The sequence below is a fragment of the Panthera tigris genome, chromosome B4 (assembly GCF_018350195.1).
Source record: "Panthera tigris isolate Pti1 chromosome B4, P.tigris_Pti1_mat1.1, whole genome shotgun sequence".
NCBI classification, from domain to species: domain Eukaryota; kingdom Metazoa; phylum Chordata; class Mammalia; order Carnivora; family Felidae; genus Panthera; species Panthera tigris.
Window position 1 is genome coordinate 71,793,718 of NC_056666.1, and position 18,847 is coordinate 71,812,564.

The 18,847-nt window shown below is 42.0% G+C and overlaps 2 protein-coding genes across 3 annotated transcripts in view; both read left to right on the forward strand.

Moving 5' to 3' along the window:
* Window positions 1-18,847, forward strand: part of ANO6 (anoctamin 6) — a 194,031-nt gene that overhangs the window by 68,175 nt on the left and 107,009 nt on the right. For both annotated transcript variants that reach the window (XM_042992140.1, XM_042992141.1), the window contains one exon: window positions 9,441-9,520. In XM_042992140.1, coding sequence (XP_042848074.1) covers window positions 9,441-9,520 — 80 coding nt within the window. The remainder of the gene's footprint in view (window positions 1-9,440; window positions 9,521-18,847) is intronic.
* On the forward strand, window positions 15,777-18,833 carry LOC122240181 (spermidine synthase-like). The gene is given in 3 exon segments (XM_042990904.1): window positions 15,777-15,830; window positions 16,694-16,836; window positions 16,838-18,833. Coding segments are annotated over 3 exon segments (816 nt in total). The 3' UTR covers window positions 17,457-18,833.

The window sequence follows — 18,847 nt, forward strand, 5'->3', positions numbered from 1 at the left end:
TCATCAAAATATTTGCAGAATATTATCTTGGAGGGACAGTATGTTATTAGCCTGCTCTGAGTGTGAACATACCTCCCTGTGGCCCAGTGCAATATGTTTCTGGAAGTGCAAAAACTCTTTTATCATTATGTAAGTAACTATATTACATTCTGAAGAATTGAAGAACACTAGTAACTTTTCTAGAATGACAAAGAGTTTATAATTCATTCCATTATTGGTTCACTCACTTATGGAGCCTCTGTTATATACTAGGTATTATTTCAAATTCTGAGGAGACCAAGTAGAATAAGACCATGACTTTTCCTCTAGGAGCTCATGGTCCAGTAGTGAAGAAAAACAAGTCAGGACCATACACTGTGATGGGGGGGGTGGACCCTTATGTTTTCCCCAGATTTTGTCTTCTGTGGTGGTGGCCAATTGTGAATGAGTAACTACCATGGGATTATTTGATACCCTGTTCAGTGTAAGCTGCAAATTTGTTTATAATCACTCATTTTTATTTCTCTCTCTTCCATAGTCTAGAGGACCAACTGAAAAATACTGTGTTTTAATAATAATGCAGCAGTTGAGTTTTTGGACACCTATAGTGATCTGACGGGTTTTACTAGATAATGCAAAGTACTATAGGAGCATGAAGTCGAGGCAAGTAACTTAACTTGGTACATAAATGGTGACATTGAAATAAAAAGGTAAAGAAAGGGTAAAATGTGTATATGGGTCGGGGAGAGGTGAAGGGATGTGCATACCAGATAGAATATCCTTAGGATGAGGTTAAATATAAAAAGGATAAAATCTGGTGACCCACGAAACGTCAAGTGACGGAAAGAGAAAAGTGAAGAATGGCTCCCGCTCTGGCTTAGGCAGTCGAATTGATGCCAATACAATACGTTAATCAGAAAAGGCAAGCCCAACAGAGGGAACCTTCAGAACAAGGCCATTTTTACCATAATGTAGGAAGAATATGTAGTAATTTTCTAAATCACCTGATGGATAGGACTGAGTTTCAAACAGAGTCAAAATTTGCTTACCCTAACAAACTTGGCATCTTCATGAATGACTTTTTTCCTTTGCCTCGTTTTCTTTCCCCTTCAGCTAATCATCTGAGAGGGAGAGCACTTTTGCATAAGAGGGGAAAGATAGAACTCTAATAGAAACTATCAACTTGAATTTGAAATTGCATTGCAGAAATGATTTGAGGATAATGTCACTTTTTCCCCCATTAAAATATTACCATCATTGAGTGGAAATGCCAGTAATAAATTGGGGTAAAAAAAAAGATCCATCCAGATTCGGAAAAATAAGGAAACATTTCCTGAGTCCTATCTCTTTTCATTTCATTGTAAGTAGTAGCCAACAGTGTGTAGGACATTGAGGTCATTAAAAAAAATTTGCTGAATTAATGTTATCTTTTTTTACATTTGAATTTATTTTATTATTAAAAACAAATAGTCCAGATAAAAAGTGAGAAGGAAAAATTGGTGCCTAACAAGGTTAAGAATGCCAGAATTTATTAAAGATTGAAGTAAAAAAATAATAATAGCCAATATTTATATAGTACTTCACACTTTTCAGGTCACTTTTATATATGTATCAGTTAATTTGGTCTCTACAATGACCTTGTGATGTAGGAATTATAATTTGCACTTTTATTGACGGGGAAAACAAATTTAGAGTTAAGTGGTGTGCCTGAAGCCACAGAGTTATACTGTGTAGAGGTCTTACAGTTCAAGTCCACTCTCCTGTGTGGTAAAACACAGCCATCTTAGCCTTGAAAGAAACTCTTCTGTCTTTATGTTTTATGTTTCATTATTAACTTTCTTTTCATTTATGGTGACTCTTTGGCCCCATTTTAGAATCTCATTTAATACAACAGGGTCTGTAAGCTACAGGCTTACAACCTCTGGATAATATGGGAAATAGATTTTCCCCTACCTAATTGTCACCAAAATACAGTAGATCCTGCTAGACTGAGGCCAGAGAAAGAGGTACTGGAACCTGGGGACCAACTATGGCTACCACAGGATGATGGTGATGTGGGTTGTAAGTTGAGGTGGGTCCACATAATACCTGGAAAGTATGAAGTGATAGGAAACGGTGGCTCAAGTGTGTAGTTAACTTTAAAAATAGTGGTGGTTGGGGCACCTGGGTGGCTCAGTCGGTTAAGCGGCCGACTTCAGCTCAGGTCACGATCTCGCGGTCCGTGAGTTCGAGCCCCGCGTCAGGCTCTGGGCTGATGGCTCAGAGCCTGGAGCCTGCTTCCGATTCTGTGTCTCCCTCTCTCTCTGCCCCTCCCCCGTTCATGCTCTGTCTCTCTCTGTCTCAAAAATAAATAAAAAACGTTAAAAAAAAAAATAGTGGTGGTTGGGTAGTAGCATTCAGGTCAAATATCAGATATGTGCTGAGACCAGTTTTCAGAGGCTTCTAGACAAATGGGAGAAGAGTTTCAGGTACAGGACTGCCTGGCACATCATTAGGCATCCTTCCCAATCAGGATGTATGAAAATATCCTCATTTTCAAGGTGAATGGGCCATTCCTTTGATATTTCTTTAATTGTACATTGACTAGATTATGGAATTCCTGAAGACAGTTTCTGTACTTTTTTTTCATCTTGATGTTTGTACTCCTATCACCTAGTTCCATCCTTGACACATGCCTGTCTTTAGCCATTTGCCTGAGTATTGTATCTGTTTACTTATTTTGTGGAGCTTTTCCATTAGTTCTAATTGTGCTGGCTCTATCAATAAATTTCACTATTCTGTCATTAGTTTTTAAGATACATTAGTCTGTTATTCGTTAATACTTGTTTGACTTATATGTGCAATACTATCTTAATTCCTTATCAGGTTACATTTAGCAGTGGTGAGCCCCTTGGAATTATTCACAGCAGCCCAGGAGACAAATCAGTATATTCAAAAAGATGTTCAATTGTGGAAGTGGACAGATTCAGATTCTCATTGTGTCATTTCTGGTCTATTCTGGTAGTTGACTTTAGGCAACTCATAACCTCAAATTTTCATCATCTGTGAAAACAAAGACAAAAATAGGATTAAATAAGATCAGACATTTAGAAGTGCCAGGCACAAAATAAGACACTCAGGAGATTTCTGTTTACATTTTTTCATATCTCTGGGTCTGTGTACATGAACTTAATTTATGGTTATATGCTGCTGTATTTTTTTTTACAACATGCTTTTGAATTGTCATTTGTATCCTTTTCACAGCCCCGTGAGATAACAAGGGAAAGTAATTTTACTACCAGCTCCAGATAAATAAACTGAGACTAAGTTAATGGCTAGGGGAATGTAGTTAAATTGTAGAATCAGGACTTGAACTCATTCTGTCCCCTTAAACCATGTCCAGTGCCCTTTGCACCAGATTCATCTATTTTTATCTGCCATCTCTCTTACATTCATTTTGTGTCTGATCCTTTCAGTGGCAACAAATCACCATTTAGACCCACTGACTTCCATGCCTGTCCTCTTAGATAAAGTGTTGAATGCCTAATTCTGATTACTTTTATTGCTAGGGCACTGCTTATCAGGCACTTTGTTTTTTACTTATGAGTTTCCTGAAAGGCTTTTTTTGTGTTTTCTGATGAATAATAGATGGTCTATGTTTTAAAATTATAGATAATGGCTCCTTTTATCCCTCACTTTAAATAAGTCTCCAACTGGCTTTGCTGTAGAAGTTCTTGATTTTGCATATGAAATAAAAAGTGTTAGTTACTCCATTTCTTCTAATTGATAGACAAATACTCCTATGAATTGCAGCTTTCTGGTGAGGTTTCCACTCTGTTGTTATGAACCCATTAATGTGACTAGACTTCTAGATAGTGGGCCCTTCATTTTGTTCTGCCGAATAAGTCAGGACTGGTACCACCAATGACCACATTGCTTTAACCTTATTATACTAACTGTATTGATAGTTTTTAAAATATGCTATTCTTTTGCTTTTAACTAATTGTGATGTGATTATAAAATTTAGGAAAAGTAGAAATTTAGTGGGTTTCTTATGCCCCAAACCCTCAATTATTTGACTTGAACCTACACAAACCAGTTGCTAAGTGTGTGTATAGTATTTTCCACAGTATTCCTTTGGCACTCCATAAATCTGTCTAGCTTATAATTAGCTTAAAATTAACATTCATCATGTCTCCATTTCTTTTTCTCAAGAAGAGGGAAACTTGCTTGCCTGGTTCTTCACCAGGGCCTAACAGCACAACGGCGGTGTAAAATTATAAACAACGTAGTGAATGTCAGTTGAACCTGACTTTCAGCTGTCTTTTCATTGTACATCCATACAAAATTCCACTGACAGGTCAAGACTAAAGTTTTTTCATGATACTGGAATAACTAGTTTTCAGTTCTCCAGTCAGCTTTTTAACGAAAGTTACATACAATAGAGGTCCCAAAAACATACTTTTATGTTCCAAATGCTTGAAATTAAATGAACTAATCACAAAGCCATTCAAGGTGGTACTTGGGTTGTATAAAGTGAGTCATGGTGACAATACTAAAGATACATTTCAAAATAGTGCATGAAAAATGATTGACATAAGGAAAAAAATAAAATTAACATTTTTACCTTATTAGAATGTTTTTTTCCCTGATTCTGCCCTATTTTTCACAAAAAGCCCTCAAAGTGTCACCTTGATTTTGACTATTTTTGCTGAGAAATGAACTTTTTCAGCTGTGTTAGATTACCAGAAATGAGACTATCAAACAGTAACGGGAGCCCTCAGTAGTGGAGGTATAATTATCATATTAGCATCATAAATCATTTGCTTCTCAGTACTGTATTAGGTCACGAGAGCAGCAGCTGCATCTTTGTTCTACCTAGATGATGTTTCACTAAAGCCATTTCTGTTTTTATTCATTCAAATTTACAGTTTCTCCTTTGTGTTGACATGAAGCAGTGAATCTATTAGTTTCCATTACCAGCAGAATAGCTAACACTATAAATAGTTCTATATTTTCTCTCACAAACCCTTTCACACTGCATAGATACCTTTACTTTGATAGAACATCTGGGCAATACATCTTGTTTCTTCTCTGTGTTTAGGCAAATGCAAACTTTCTTAAGCCTACCCTTAAGAAAAAAAGAAAAAGGAAGAAAAGAAAAGAAAAATCCATAGCAGCTCCATCCTGTCTTTTGACCTCAGATTCCTGATAGATAAATTGGGCATCTAATGGTAAAGTAATCCAGATAAGATGCAAAAGTCGGATCACTCCATCAGATTTACAATACTCCTTTAAAAAATATCTTCATTATTATGTTTCATTGACTTGCTGGCTCTCCCAAAACACCAATGTATCCTGAATACCACATACATAATTTTTCCATATCTAAATATTATAAAAAGGTTAGCTTTTTTTCTCAATGTAAACCAAGCTGCAAAACACCAGTTTGAAAGAGTGTCATAGCCACTAGTATAAACACATTTTAGCAAGTTCTAGAGGCGGCTTTCAAGAAGGTAATTATCTTGGACCACTGTTGTTCTGATGTTGGAATAAACCAGTTTGCTATGGTACAAGTTGTCTAAGTGTGACAGACTGTGCAGTAACTGCCATAGTTCTCATATGGTTCTCAAAGGCAAGCACCCTAATTCTGGTATTGCCTGAAGTTCTGTAAGCCTTGGTTCACCTGATCTGTTTCTTGTTTCTGCCTTGGTTTACTTTTAGGGATCCTGTGATGAAGTCAGTTTTTAATCACTTGTTTATGTTGTCTTTATCTACTAGCATTTTTTTCCCCAGTGCATAGGTATACAGTGATCAGATACAGTGGGCAAGATTCTGAGTAAATCTGAAATCTAATCTAGATATTGAGATGTGCCAAACCTAAGATGTGCCGTCTTAGTGATGTGCCAAACCTAACTATTTGGTAGCTGAATTGTTGGCTGATGTTTTGATTATGTTAAACAGTCACTTAGAAATCTTTTAATCAATCTTCCTGGTAAGGTTTCTTTTGGGCCACTGAAGGGAATTTTTCTGGATTGATAGGGACTCAACCTTTTCCTTCACAAAAGCCTCTAGTGGATTTTTTTAAATTAGTATGCATTAAAAAAAAGTCACTACAAAGCCAAGATTAACATCACACTTCATAATATTAAAAGTAATTTCTTAACATAATTTAATGCTTATTCCATATTCAGTCTTCCTATTTTTGATAAATATGTCCTTTCCAGCTGGCTTGTCCAAATTAGGATTCAGTTGAGTATCCCATATTGCTAATGGTTTTTGTGATATTGTGATTTATACTAAGAAATATATATTTGGTCTTCCTCAGTTCCTGGCACAGAGCTCCTACAACTCACATAATTTCCTAAGTGATGAAGTAGGTAACGGTGCCTTTTGTTATGTTGATGAGGTGACTTTGGGAAAGCCTGTAGGTAGCCCCGGGTGGGGGCTCGTTGCTAAGGGAACTCATCACAAGATTAGAGGGTTGAACCTTTCAGTCCCACCCTCTGACCTCCAAGGAGGTGAGAGAAGGAAGATTCAGTCAGTTGCCAAAGGCCAGTGATCAATCAATCATGCCTAAGTAATGAAGCCTGAGTAAAAATCCAGAAGGACTGGATTTGGGGAGCTTCAGGTTGGTGAATGTGTACAGGTATGGGGAGAGTAGTGGCCTCAGAGAGGGCACTGAAGCCTTGTGTCTCTTCTCACATACCTTGCCCTTGTACCTCTTTATCTGGCTGTTCATCTGTGTCCTTTATAATTAATTGGTACATGTAAGTAAATGTTTCTCTGAGTTCTGTGAGCCGCTCTAGCAAATTAATCAACCTGAGAAGAGGGTGGTGGGAGCCTTTGATTTATAGCCCCTCAGTCAGAAGCACAGGCAGGTAACCACCTGGGACTTACTGGTGGCTGTCTTGGGGGACTAAGCCCTTAACCTGTGGAATCTGATGCTATCTTCAGGTAGATAGCATCAGAATTCAGTTTAATTGTTTGGTGATGTGGGGGGGGAAAAACATACATTGGAGTTATATTCTTTCAGCTATATAAATCTCTGCCTTTTTTATGTGATTGATTTATTGAGGAGGCTAGACCTGCTGATAAATTAGAACATTTATTTAATTTACTTAAATGCTTAATGTTTATTTAAACACATTTACATATTTAAGAATATTTAAGTTCTTTTAATTAAGAACATTTTCCTACATAGCCCAGATTACATTGTTACACTTATTGATGAGGTTTGGGGTGATAATGAGGTCCAGAGCTGACAGCCAAGAAAGAATCCTTGAAGAGGTCATTGGTGCAAAAAGGTGATTTTATTAAAGCATGGGGACAGGACCCGTGGGCAGAAAGAGCTGTGCTGGGATTGTGAAGAGTGACTGGTTTTATACTATGGAATTGAGAGAGGTAAAGACCAAAGGGAGGCTTCCAAAGGGACTTTGATACAGTAAAGAGTACTCGGTAAAGAGGACTCGGAAGATACCTCAGGCCTTGCTGTTGTCAAGCTAAGGTTGTTTTTCCTGTAGTAAGGCCTTAACATCAGGATGGTAGGGGGTTCCTGGAGAAACGTTTTACTCTGTCTGCCAGAAGTATTTGTCAGTGGGCTGTAGGTTATAAGGAAATTTAATGGTTTCTGCCATTTCCTTCTTGCCTTTGTTCCCCATATCACTATGGAGGGTGATGTTGGGGCTCCAGGAAACTGAGTCTACAGGTTACTGGAGATTAGTCTATTGATAAGATTACCTTTTTCTTATAATTTACCAAGACATTTGTAGAGAGACAAATGGAGACTCATGGAGAGTCATGAAGACTCATGGCCTGCATGACTGTGATCTCTGTCAGTTAACCATTTGTTTCCTTTCCTTTCTTTTGTCCTTGGGCAGCCAGGAGTGCCTGAGGAATATCACCATATCTCCCCTGGGGTGGGGGGTGGCTGTTGTTAGCTTGTACTTTGCCCTTAGGCTGCCTTATGCTCCCTCATCACTTATCAATACTAATAATTCCTGAATATAATCCAACACAATCAATATTCACATTTTTCTAATTTGTTTTTAAGTCTTCTATATCTGGTCTGTTTAAACCAGGATACAGTCTAGAAGCAGGCACTGCAAATGGTTGTTTTGTTTTCTCCTTATCTTTTCATCTGGAACAGTCCCTTTTATTTATATCAGGAACTTGTAGACAAGGTGAGACTGGTGTCTCACAGAACAGCCCAGCTTCTGGATTTGCTTCCTTTATCCCTTCCACAGGGTGCAGTGACCACTAATCACATGTGGCTGTTAACCTGTTGAAATGTGGCCAGTCCAAATTGAGATGTGTTGTGGGTATAACATACACATTGGCTTTCTAACACTTAGTATACAAAATGTAAACTATTTCACTAATAAATTTTATATTGAATACATGTTTATTTTTTTGCTATTTTTTTAATGTTTATTTAATAACTTTTGAGAGAGAGAAAGAGAGAGAGAGAGTGAGTGCAAGCAGGGGAGGGGCAGAGAGAGAGGGGAGACACAGAATCTGATGCAGGCTCCAGGCTCCGAACGGTCAGCACAGAGCCTGACGGGGGGGCTCGAACTTGCAGACTACAAGATCATGACCTGGGCTGAAGTCAGACACTTACCTAGCTGAGCCACCCAGTGGCTCTTCTTGAATATATGTTTTTTTGTTTTGTTTTGTTTGTTTTGATATATTGTCAAGTTGGCTAACATACAGTGTATACAGTGTGCTCTTGGCTTTGGGGATGGAGTCCCGTGATTCATTGCTTATATACAACACCCAGTGCTCATCCCAACAAGTGCCCTCCTCGATGCCCATCACCATTTTTCCCCTCTCCCCTCCTCCTCCCCATCAACCTCAGTTTGTTCTCTGTATTTAGGATTCTCTATGGTTTGCCTCCCTCTCTGTTTGAAACTATTTTTTACCCCTGAATACATGTTTAAATGGTAATCTAGGTATATCAAGTTACAGAAATCATTTTGCTAAAATTAATTTTACCTGTTTCTTTTTCATTTTCTTAATATACCCTACTAGAAAATTTTATTTGGCTCCCGGTGTATTTCTATCCGTGCTATTCAACAGATTTTAAAACAGAAAATTGCTACCCCAAAATGACTCCACATCAGTTCCCTGAGATGTAGTTGAAAAAAGAATATCAACAGGCTGAAATGTTCCTAAGCTAGAGTTTTGTGACATAGTTGTAAACATAGTTGCTGTGTCCTTCCATGTAGAAGGTAAATGATTTTGTATAGATTGAGCCTACAGCTTTTTAAGACTGAGTATCGTAGAAACATGGCCTTGTCCAGTGGATGAAATAGCTACTGAAGATTTTGAGGGTCCCTGATAACTGAAAGTGTTAAATAATGTAAACTTAGAGGTGTGCCATAAATGCTAAATACAGTTGTTAAGCCTGTACTGATGATTTAAAGGCAAAAAAAGTGTATGAGCCAGTGAAAGTTATGCTTTATTTATTTGTTTATTTTTAGTGTTGGAAAACCTTGAACAGACAGTTGTCTCCAGTTTTGGAACACTGGAAAGTCAGCCTGATTTCCAAACCCCAGAATTTGTAAGTACTCCTACTCTATCTTAAATTTGAATTGGTTAGCGAGAGATTTCTCACAAAATGGAGAAAAGGGTTTTTTGTGAAATCTTGCCTTTGGCGCCCGTAGATCTGGCACTGTCTCACTTGCAGTGGCTGTGTATTTAAAGCTCCAGTTCTCTGGGGGACAAGTTACTGAACTACATACAGTGCCTTGGCATCATGCTCTGTAGGCTTGTTCTTCATACTGCTTGTAAATAGCAAATGGGAACTCTTTCTGCAGGAAAGTAGCATTGTTACTGCCCAGACTCCTCCTTCGTTCGTTAATAGCCTTGGTATCCGTTTCTGCTGTTAGCAACTCTGGAAACCAGTGTTTACTGAGCACATATAGGTGCATTGACCAGTCTGATTCCCATTTCACTCTGGAGCCTACAGTCATACAACCTGTATAGATGTATCTTCTAGGGCTAGGAATATTTTATTGGTTGTTCCTACCAAGAGGGGAACTAAATGCTGTCACTAAATTAGACTCATTAAAGATTAGCCATGGTTCCTACCCTCGAGGAATTAAAAATCTTATTAGATGCTACTGTGGTTTTATTAATGCCTTGTTTAAAGAAAATTAAGCACATAGGATGCCTTGTGCAGAATGTCCTTACTAAATAGATTTTATATTAGGCTCATTTGAAGAGGGGGATGGGAAGAAGTGTTTCTCTGACTCATATACCATATTATTGCCCCAAATGTATAGGAAAAGCATGCCAGGATCCACCTAGATTTACTTATTTTTGCCCCTTGCTGTAAATGGTTTAGCTACCATGTTAGCAATGCAAAAATCTTTTTTTTTTTTTTTTTTTGCTTTCTTTTCAAAGTGTGATATACGGTCGCCACTCTAGTAATTGGCAGATCACAATTGTATTATTGATAAAGACACACAAAAAAAGAACTCATTATGTGTTTTTCCTCTTCTCACTCATTCTTTATGGATTACCTACTCAATTGAACCAAGAGTAAGGAAACGAGGCAGTGCTCTGGACTGAAAAGGGATCGCCCATAAAACTATATCCACAATGCCACTTTATTTCACAGTGTGGGACTCCTGTGGTGTACCAGCAGATTGCCTACTGTGAAAAGCACTTGGATATAATAGAAAGACATAGTATTCAATGACTTCCCTGTTATATTCAATGAGATTTTCAGTGAAGGAAAATTGTGAACGCTCACCAATATTCCCGTATCTTAAAGTAGCAGAGCAACTTTGCAGTTTTTCTAACTTCTACAGTTAGAGCCCCTAAAGCAGAATTGACACAGATATGTCACATTTGAATGTGAAATTGGCACAGACTCGTGGAGCTGGCCTTTTCTTGTTTCATTTTCTAACTGCTTCTTATTGGTACTCTTTAAGCACTATAGGTAGTCTAAAAAGAGCTGTGTGCAGTAAAGTGTCGATGTGCTTGGTAAACGCCTATATAGTTCACACTGATTCCCTGTGCAAAAATAAAAGTATTTTTCTGAAGAACAGCTTTTAGTAGATAATGATGTTTGAGATTGGTGTGCCTCAGCAATGTCTTTGCAATAGATAGTCTACACTGGTAATTACACTGGTGATGTTATTCAACCTTCAGCATTAACTTCTTTACTGCATTTTCCTTTCCAAGGGTGAAGCCTAAGCGAGAATAGTCAGGAGTCGAACTTGAGGAGTGCAGAATATACTTCTATTTTGAAAGATTTGTCCTAACAATGGGTCTGAGAACACCCAAGCTGAAAGGAGATTTTTAAGTTAAATCCCCATATTTTAATTTTTCCTTGTCATACTTCAAGAATATCTAGAATCATTAGACCACATTAGTGCAGGTAAAGCTGTTAATCATGGTTTCCTTATATGTGTGGTTGATAACAAGATTTCTAAATCCAGCTATTCTCTTTCTCTAATTGTGTGTCCTACCATGTGTAGTAAGGAGTCTGTGATTTTCTGGTGTTTTATAGATGTTCACACATCTGATGCTTATTGCGTGCCACATCTTTGGGTTACATGTACATGGCTGCTGGTATTTTCTCATCACATCACTGGAGCCCCTGCATTTCCAGTTCCCCAGTAAACGTGTATTTCCCAAACTGCTGTCTCCTTGGAAAACAAACAGGAGATGTACAAAGTGCCTTGGGAACCGAGTACTCGAGGGAATCCAGCACGATGTTTAAGGGTAGCCTTTTTTGTAGGCAGAAAGTTGCAGCATCCGTGAGAACGGGTGGTTCCAGCGTGTAGGCAGGTGGATTGGGCAGATGCAAGGACAAAACCAGGTAAGCTGATCCAAACCAAAAAATTTTAATCAGAAACAGGGGCAAGAGTACAAACCCAGGAGCAGAGGGAGCCTGGCGCAAAGCAAAATTGAAAACAGAAAGAAGGTGGGGAAGGTGGTAAAAGGAGCTGAAGTATCAGTGCTATTTCTCCGTCTGGCATTTGGAAGGTGCACCTTCCGTTTGCAGAGGTGAGCTGAAATAAAGTGAGGCACAGACCGTGCTTGTTCAGACCTTATTCTCAAGTCGTTCAGATTTTGGAAGGATCAAGGCCTAGTGTTTTCATATAGTGGAGTGTGTTTATATAGTCTGGCCAACGTGGAGAACAAAATGCTTATCATTATTTGTTTCCTTCAGGATTTCTGTTGTTCTTTCGTTTAAAACAAGGCCTAAGTGAGCAGTGCTGGTCGGGGCCCCTTGGTTACCGGCGTGAAAAGCACATTAAAGCGTTCCTTCACAGCTCAGGTGTCTGTAATGTGACTAGTCAGGCAAAGCCATTGTTGCTGATAGCCTGCGTGAATCATGGGTAAATAAATGCCACTGTGAAGCTCCTGGGTGTCTCCAAGACAGCAGGCCGCCTTTCTCGGAAGGGCCCACCCCGACGCTCCTCCGGGTCCCTGCAGGGTTTGTCCATCGATGACAGGTCCCCTGTGTACCTGTGTTGTTCCTCTCCGCCTCTCATTCCACTTCGCAGACCGAGGAGAGTGAGTTTTGCCAAAGTATCTGAAATGCTAGGCTGTGAACAGAGATGTGGACCTAAAGTGCCTGTGTTCTTGCTACCCCAAAGCTTGTGACGTAGCCCCACCTGGAGGTGGGGTGGGTGTGTGGGTGGGGCTCAAGGTGTAAGGGGCCTGGCTGAATGCTGACTTTACAGAGTAACTAGCTGATCTCGTTGTGGTAGGACACCATCTTGATCCTGGTTTGTTATTTTGTTCAAATCCAGTGAAAACCTGTTTATAATCTGCTTTATTAACTTAATATTTTATCCTGAATATTTCCCACACTGTTGTTTTTCCAGTTGTATTGGGATATAATTGACATGTAGCACTGTATAAGTTTAAGGTGTTCAGCTCCATGCTGTGGTGTTTTTTTTTTTTCTCTGACGTTATTGTTATCTTCTCTAACATCTGTTCTCTTTGTTGATGAACTATAATTAATCAACATTGTAATTTTCAGAGCAATTAGTTCAAGGGAGATCTAGTCAAGGAAATGGTGACATGGCCAGATGTTCTGGAACCCTGTGATTGGTGGCCATCGTTTAGGGACATGTGTCCTGAAAATAAACTGGCTTCATGATGACAAGCATCAGCCTCTGGAAAAGGAATTTGGCCAAAGTGAGGCTGGGGAATGGTTACAGATAACCTTGTAGAGTTCAGACTTTGAAGTAGAGTCTGCAAAACTAGGCAGGCTGAACCAAGAATGAAGAGGGGCACCTGGGTGGCTCAGTCAGCTGAGCATCTGACTCTTGATTTCAGCTCAGGTCATGGTTCCAGGATCATGGGATCAAGTCTCACATTGAGCCCTGTATCAGACTCCATGCTGAGCATGGAACCTGCTTGAGGTATATTCTCTCTCTCTCTCCCTCCCTCCCTCCCTCCCTCCCTCCCTCCCTCCCTCCCTCCCTCTCTCTCTCCCTCTCTCTCTCCCTCTCTCTCTCCCTCTCTCTCCCTCTCTCTCTCCCTCTCTCTCTCCCTCTCTCTCTCCCTCTCTCTCTCCCTCTCTCTCCCTCTCTCTCTCCCTCTCTCTCTCTCTCTCTCCCTCTCTCTCTCTCTCTCTCCCTCCCTCCTCTCCCTCTCCCTCTCTCTCCCTTTCTCTCCCTCTCTCTCTCCCTCTCTCTCTCCCTCCCTCCCTCCCTCCCTCCCTCTCTCCTCTCTCTCTCCCTCCCTCTCTCCTCTCTCTCTCCTTCCCTCTCTCCTCTCTCTCTCCCTCCCTCTCTCCTCTCTCTCTCCCTCCCTCTCTCCTCTCTCTCTCCCTCTCTCTCTCCCTCTCTCCCTCCCTCTCTCCCTCTCTCTCTCCCTCTCTCCCTCTCTCTCTCCCTCTCCCTCTCCCTCTCCCTCTCCCTCTCCCTCTCCCTCTCCCTCTCCCTCTCCCTCTCCCTCTCCCTCTCCCTCTCCCTCTCCCTCTCCGTCTCCGTCTCCCTCTCTCCCCCTCTCCCCCTTCCTCCCTCCCTCCCCCTCTTTGGCCCTCTCCCTTGCTTGTGTGTGTGTATGCATTCTCTCTCTCCAAAATTAAAAAAAAAAAAAAAATGAGGATGGGAGCACCTGGTTAGCTTAGTACGTTAAGCATCCAACTCTTGATTCATGGTTCATGAGATCAAGCCCCGCATTGGTCTGTCTGCTGTTAGCACAGAGTTTGCTTCAGATCCTCTGTCCCCTGCCCCTTGGCCCCTCCCCTGCTTGTGCTATCTCTCTCTCAAAAAATAAACATTAAAAAAAAAAAAATGAGGATGAGGAGCCATCCACATGGTAATGGAACAGATAAAGGTTTTTCTGCATTGTGGTAGCATTGCAACCTAGGTTTCCCCTGGTGCTGTTAATTTCAGATCTGCTTAAGAGCAAAGGCAATCTGAGGGGTTAGTCCAGAGGCTCATCCGTCATGGCTGGCCCAGAGGACCCCATGTTCTTTCCAATCCCCAAGGAGTGGGAAAAGAGTAGGGGGAATGTAGGGGAAAGGTTGAGTAATTATCAAGGCCCTTTCTAGAAATCCTGACTCTGCTGGTACTGACCCAGGAATGCTAATGGGCATGATTGACTTGAGTACACAAGGAGTGAAGAATGTGATGAGGGGAGGAACTCTGTGGACCAGCGAGGAATCTGCTTGTAGCTGGCTGGATGGAAACTGTGGTCCACACAAAAGCACAGAGAAGGAAAGGCAAGGCTGTGGAATTATATTTTATGAGCTGGTTCTCACTAGTAATATCCCCTTTTCCAGCCTTGCCAGAACTTAAGGTTTATGTATAACTCTTCTGGCTTTTTAGAGGCAGGACGATTCTTAACCAGCTTTTGTTTCATACCAGTTGATGAGGTTTTCCTTGGTTTAGCTTCTGCCAAATTTGGAGTAGATTATAGGAGTTTGGGCTGGCAAAAGAATATTAGGATTATCATGGAATAAACCAGGGAAGATGATGAGAGACCACAGGATTTAGGAAGACTAAGCTAAAACATAGACTCGGGAAGATGAGGATCAAAGTGGAACAAAAATACGTCCCCTTCATTTCACACCTGTGGTTAAGTAGAGAGAAGGAGGTCTGAAGAGTCATCATCCTATTTGGGATTTCGTGTAACTGGTTCCCTTTTTGAGGGAATATACTACTTTACAAAAAATATGGTTGATTTCCTGAAATTCAAGTTTGATTGTCTTTAACTAGATGAAAAGACATGTGATCCTTAAAAATTAAAATGTTAATCTATTTTAGGCACTGTAGTGAATAACAAAAAAAATCCCTATACTTGTGGAGCCTACATTTTGGTGGGAGAGACATAAAAGACAAAATAAATAAGATATATAACATGCCATAACAGGGTAAGTCCTTTAGAGAAAAGTAAGGTAAGGATTATAAGTGTGTGTTAGGGGTGTGGGGGTTGGCTACAGTTTTAAATAGAGTGTTCAGGTGATTTCTCAGCAATAGAGTGGTCAGAAGGTGATGAGTCAAAAGACCTGAAAGCAGGAGTGCTGAAGCAGACTATTTGGAAATCTAGATGAAGGGCATTCCAGGCAGAAGGAAGAGCATAGACAAAGGTTCTGAGGTAGGAGTTTGAGATATGTTTGAGGAAATGGAGGGAAGCCAACATGACGAGCAGAATGAAAGGTGGTGAAAATCGTAGATAGTGGGGACTTCACTGTAAACACTTTGGTTTCACTGTGACTTGGGAGATCATTTGAGGTAAGCCTTGGGAGGATAAACTGGGGGGTTTTGAGCAGAAGAGGGACTTGACCTGCCCTGCCCTGTGTTTTAACAGGACCGCTTTGGCTGTGTTGAGAATAGACCATGGAGGAACAAGAGCAAAAGCAGGGGGACCAATGGGACTTTTCAGGAACCCAAGTGAGAGGTGGTGGTGGCTTGGCCCTGAGTGTGACTTATATGGCATTAGTGAGACATACTCAAATTCTCGGTATGTTTTGAAGAACCAATAGGATTTGTTGACAGAGCAGGTGTGAGGTGTGTGAGAAAGAGCAGTCAAGCATGACTCCATGGGTTTTGACCTGGGAGGGGCCGGGGAAGGAGCAGTCTGAGGGGAGGGGAGGCGGCGGAAAATAAAAATTCTGTTTTCAACATGGAAAATTTGAGACCTCCAAGTAGAGATGTCGACGTGCAGTAAAATATATGGGTCTGGAGTTAAAGAGAGCTAGAGATGTGGGAATTAGCGCACAGGTGGTGTTGAAAGCTGTGGACTGAATGAGAACAGCAAGAGGCGGGGTGAAGACACCCTGGACTGAGCCCTGGGGACTCCAGTGTTCACAGGTCAGAGACAGGAGGAAGCAGCAGCAGCGGAGTCTGAGAAGGAGGAGCCAGTGAGGCTGGAGGAAAATGAGGAGAGTCCTGGAAGCCAAATGAGGGAAGTAAAAAGTCCGGGGGGGGGGGTGGGGGGGGGGAGCGACCAAATCTGCTGATGAGGATGGGAAATTGGAATTCGCGGTGTGGAGGAGACCTTGACAAGAGAAGGCTCAGCTGAAAGGTGGGCTCCAAAACTAGGGAGGATTGAAAACAGGATGGGAGAAAAGGGACTGGATACATAGCATTTAGATAACACTTTCCATTTTTTTTTTTTTTTCTGAATACAAATGCAGAGCAAGAGGTTATTATGGATTAGCATGAAGAGAGGTTTTGTTTGCCTTTTTTTTTGTTTTTGTGTACAGTTAGTATTAAGATGGCAGGAATTGCCCCTGCCCCACCAGCTGGGTTAGATTGTAGGGCCAGGATGGCGGGCAGAGCTGGTTCCAGGCCCGTGCTCTGCCTGCCTGGGAGCCCTACCAGAATATCCTGTCTTCCGCGGTAGGAGCTGTGGCAACATGCTGTTGTTGGATGGTGTCATCCAGTGTACAGAGGAAGGAGTTCTCCTACCAGGAGATGGCAGCCAGCCTGCGCCTCCCCTGCAGCCATCCCAGCCCATGCCAGGTGCTGACCATTGCGTGTGGGGATGGGGGTGCCCTGCAGGCTGTGGTGAAGCGTTCCTCTGGGGAGTCCGTGGTCCGGTGTGAGATTGACGAGGATGTCATTCAGGTCTCTAAGAAGTTCCTGCTGGGCCTGGCCATGGGCTCCTCCAGCGCCAAGCTGACCCTATACATGGGCGACGGTTTTGAGTTCATGGAACAGAACCAGGGCGCCGTCAGTGTTATCCTCACAGACTCCTCAGACCCCATAGGCCCTGCCGAGAGTCTCTTCAAGGAATCCTATTACCTGGACCTCATCGAGGAGATGCGGCAGTTCTGTAGGTCACTCTTCCCTGTGGTGGCCTATGCTTACTGCACTGTCCCCACCTTCCCCAGTGGCCAGGCAGGCTTCATGCTGGGCAGCAAAAATCTGAGCACCAACTTCTGGAAGGCCGTGCAGCAGCTGACACAGAAGCAGGTAGAACAGATGCAGCTGAAATACTACAACTGTGATGTGCACCAGGCAGCCTTTGTCCTGCCCGAGTGTGCTGCCGAGACCCAGGATGATGTAAGCTGAGCCCAGGTGCCACTGCCCAGGACATTGGGCCAGGGAGCCTCCAGGACTCCTGGGCATGACCAAACCCTTTTGCCCTGCCTGTGTGCCCACCAAGCAAGTGTTATAAGCCCCAGAATGCTGCCCGATGGGCGCGGCTGGGCGGACAGTCTCTCAATGTGGTGTTCAGCCTCCAGGCTTATACCAGCTGTGTATAGCCAAAAACAAACAAACAAACTACAGGAATTACTGTTTGTAAGGTGATGGGAATAATCCAGTAGGGAGAGAAAACCTGACGATGCAGGAGTGAGAAGGAAAAATTTCTGGAATGACATCCTTGAGAAGGCAAGAAAGGAGTGGAATCTGGTCCAGAAGTGGAGAGGTTGGACACCCTTCATGGCCGTAGAGACCATTCATTCTTATAAAAACACCATATGGGGACCCAGGTGGAATTAGTTCAGTAGTTTCACTGGTAGGATATTGTTGTTTTTTCTTGATTGCTTCTTGTTTACCCGTGAAATGAGAAGCAAGACATTAGCTAAGATTGAGGAAGGAAGAGAGGAAGAGACCTGGAGAGAGAGGAGAAGGTGTGACACAGTCATCTGAGAGTGAATGTTCTGGGAAATGTAGTATAATTTCCTGGCAGCACTGAGAGCCCACTTGAGGTTGCTGGTCATGATGAGTGCGTGCTTTTCCCATTCAAGTCCAGCTTTGGGGAACAGGTGTACAGTAGGCAACGAGTTTGATTTCACCAACTTGGGGGTTTCTCCCAAGTCAGTTCAGTGAAGCAAGACAAGGCTAAGAGAGTTTCAGGGTGTTTGCAAGAGAGCAGAGGACCAGGGACAGGAGCAGGGTGAGACAATAGGATCAGGAGAGTTAGACCTTAGTGGGGCTTGATAATTTTTGCAGTTGGGGTATTGGAGAGAGTAAACTGGCAAAATAGGAAGTGTTGGTTGGAGAATCCAGTCTTTCTCACTGAGGAAGGAATTACAATAACCAGTACAGACAAGGTCTGGGATATGAGCATTGGAATGAGGGGCTGGGGCAATGTGGAGTTGCAAGGACAGGGTGGTGGAAGGATCACATGTGCATGTGGAAATCCCCAAGAATTATGTCAGGAGAGATGTCTTGGAGAGGTTAACAGTGAGCCAGGGCTTAAATCTTTAAGGAATGAGGGGTAGTGACTCAGGAATGAGTAGATGGCTGCCAAATGAGATGACCAGAGGTAGGAGAGCAATCTGAAGAGGGGCAGGCTAAAAACCAAGAAACAGATGGAAGTGGTGAGTAGCTTTAGGGATTCAGTCATATCAGGATTTCTCACCCTCAGTACCAAATTTTGGGCTGGATTTCTCTATGTTGTGGGGGCTGTCTGTGCATCGTAGGCATTGTAGGGTGTTTACAGCATCCCTGGCCTC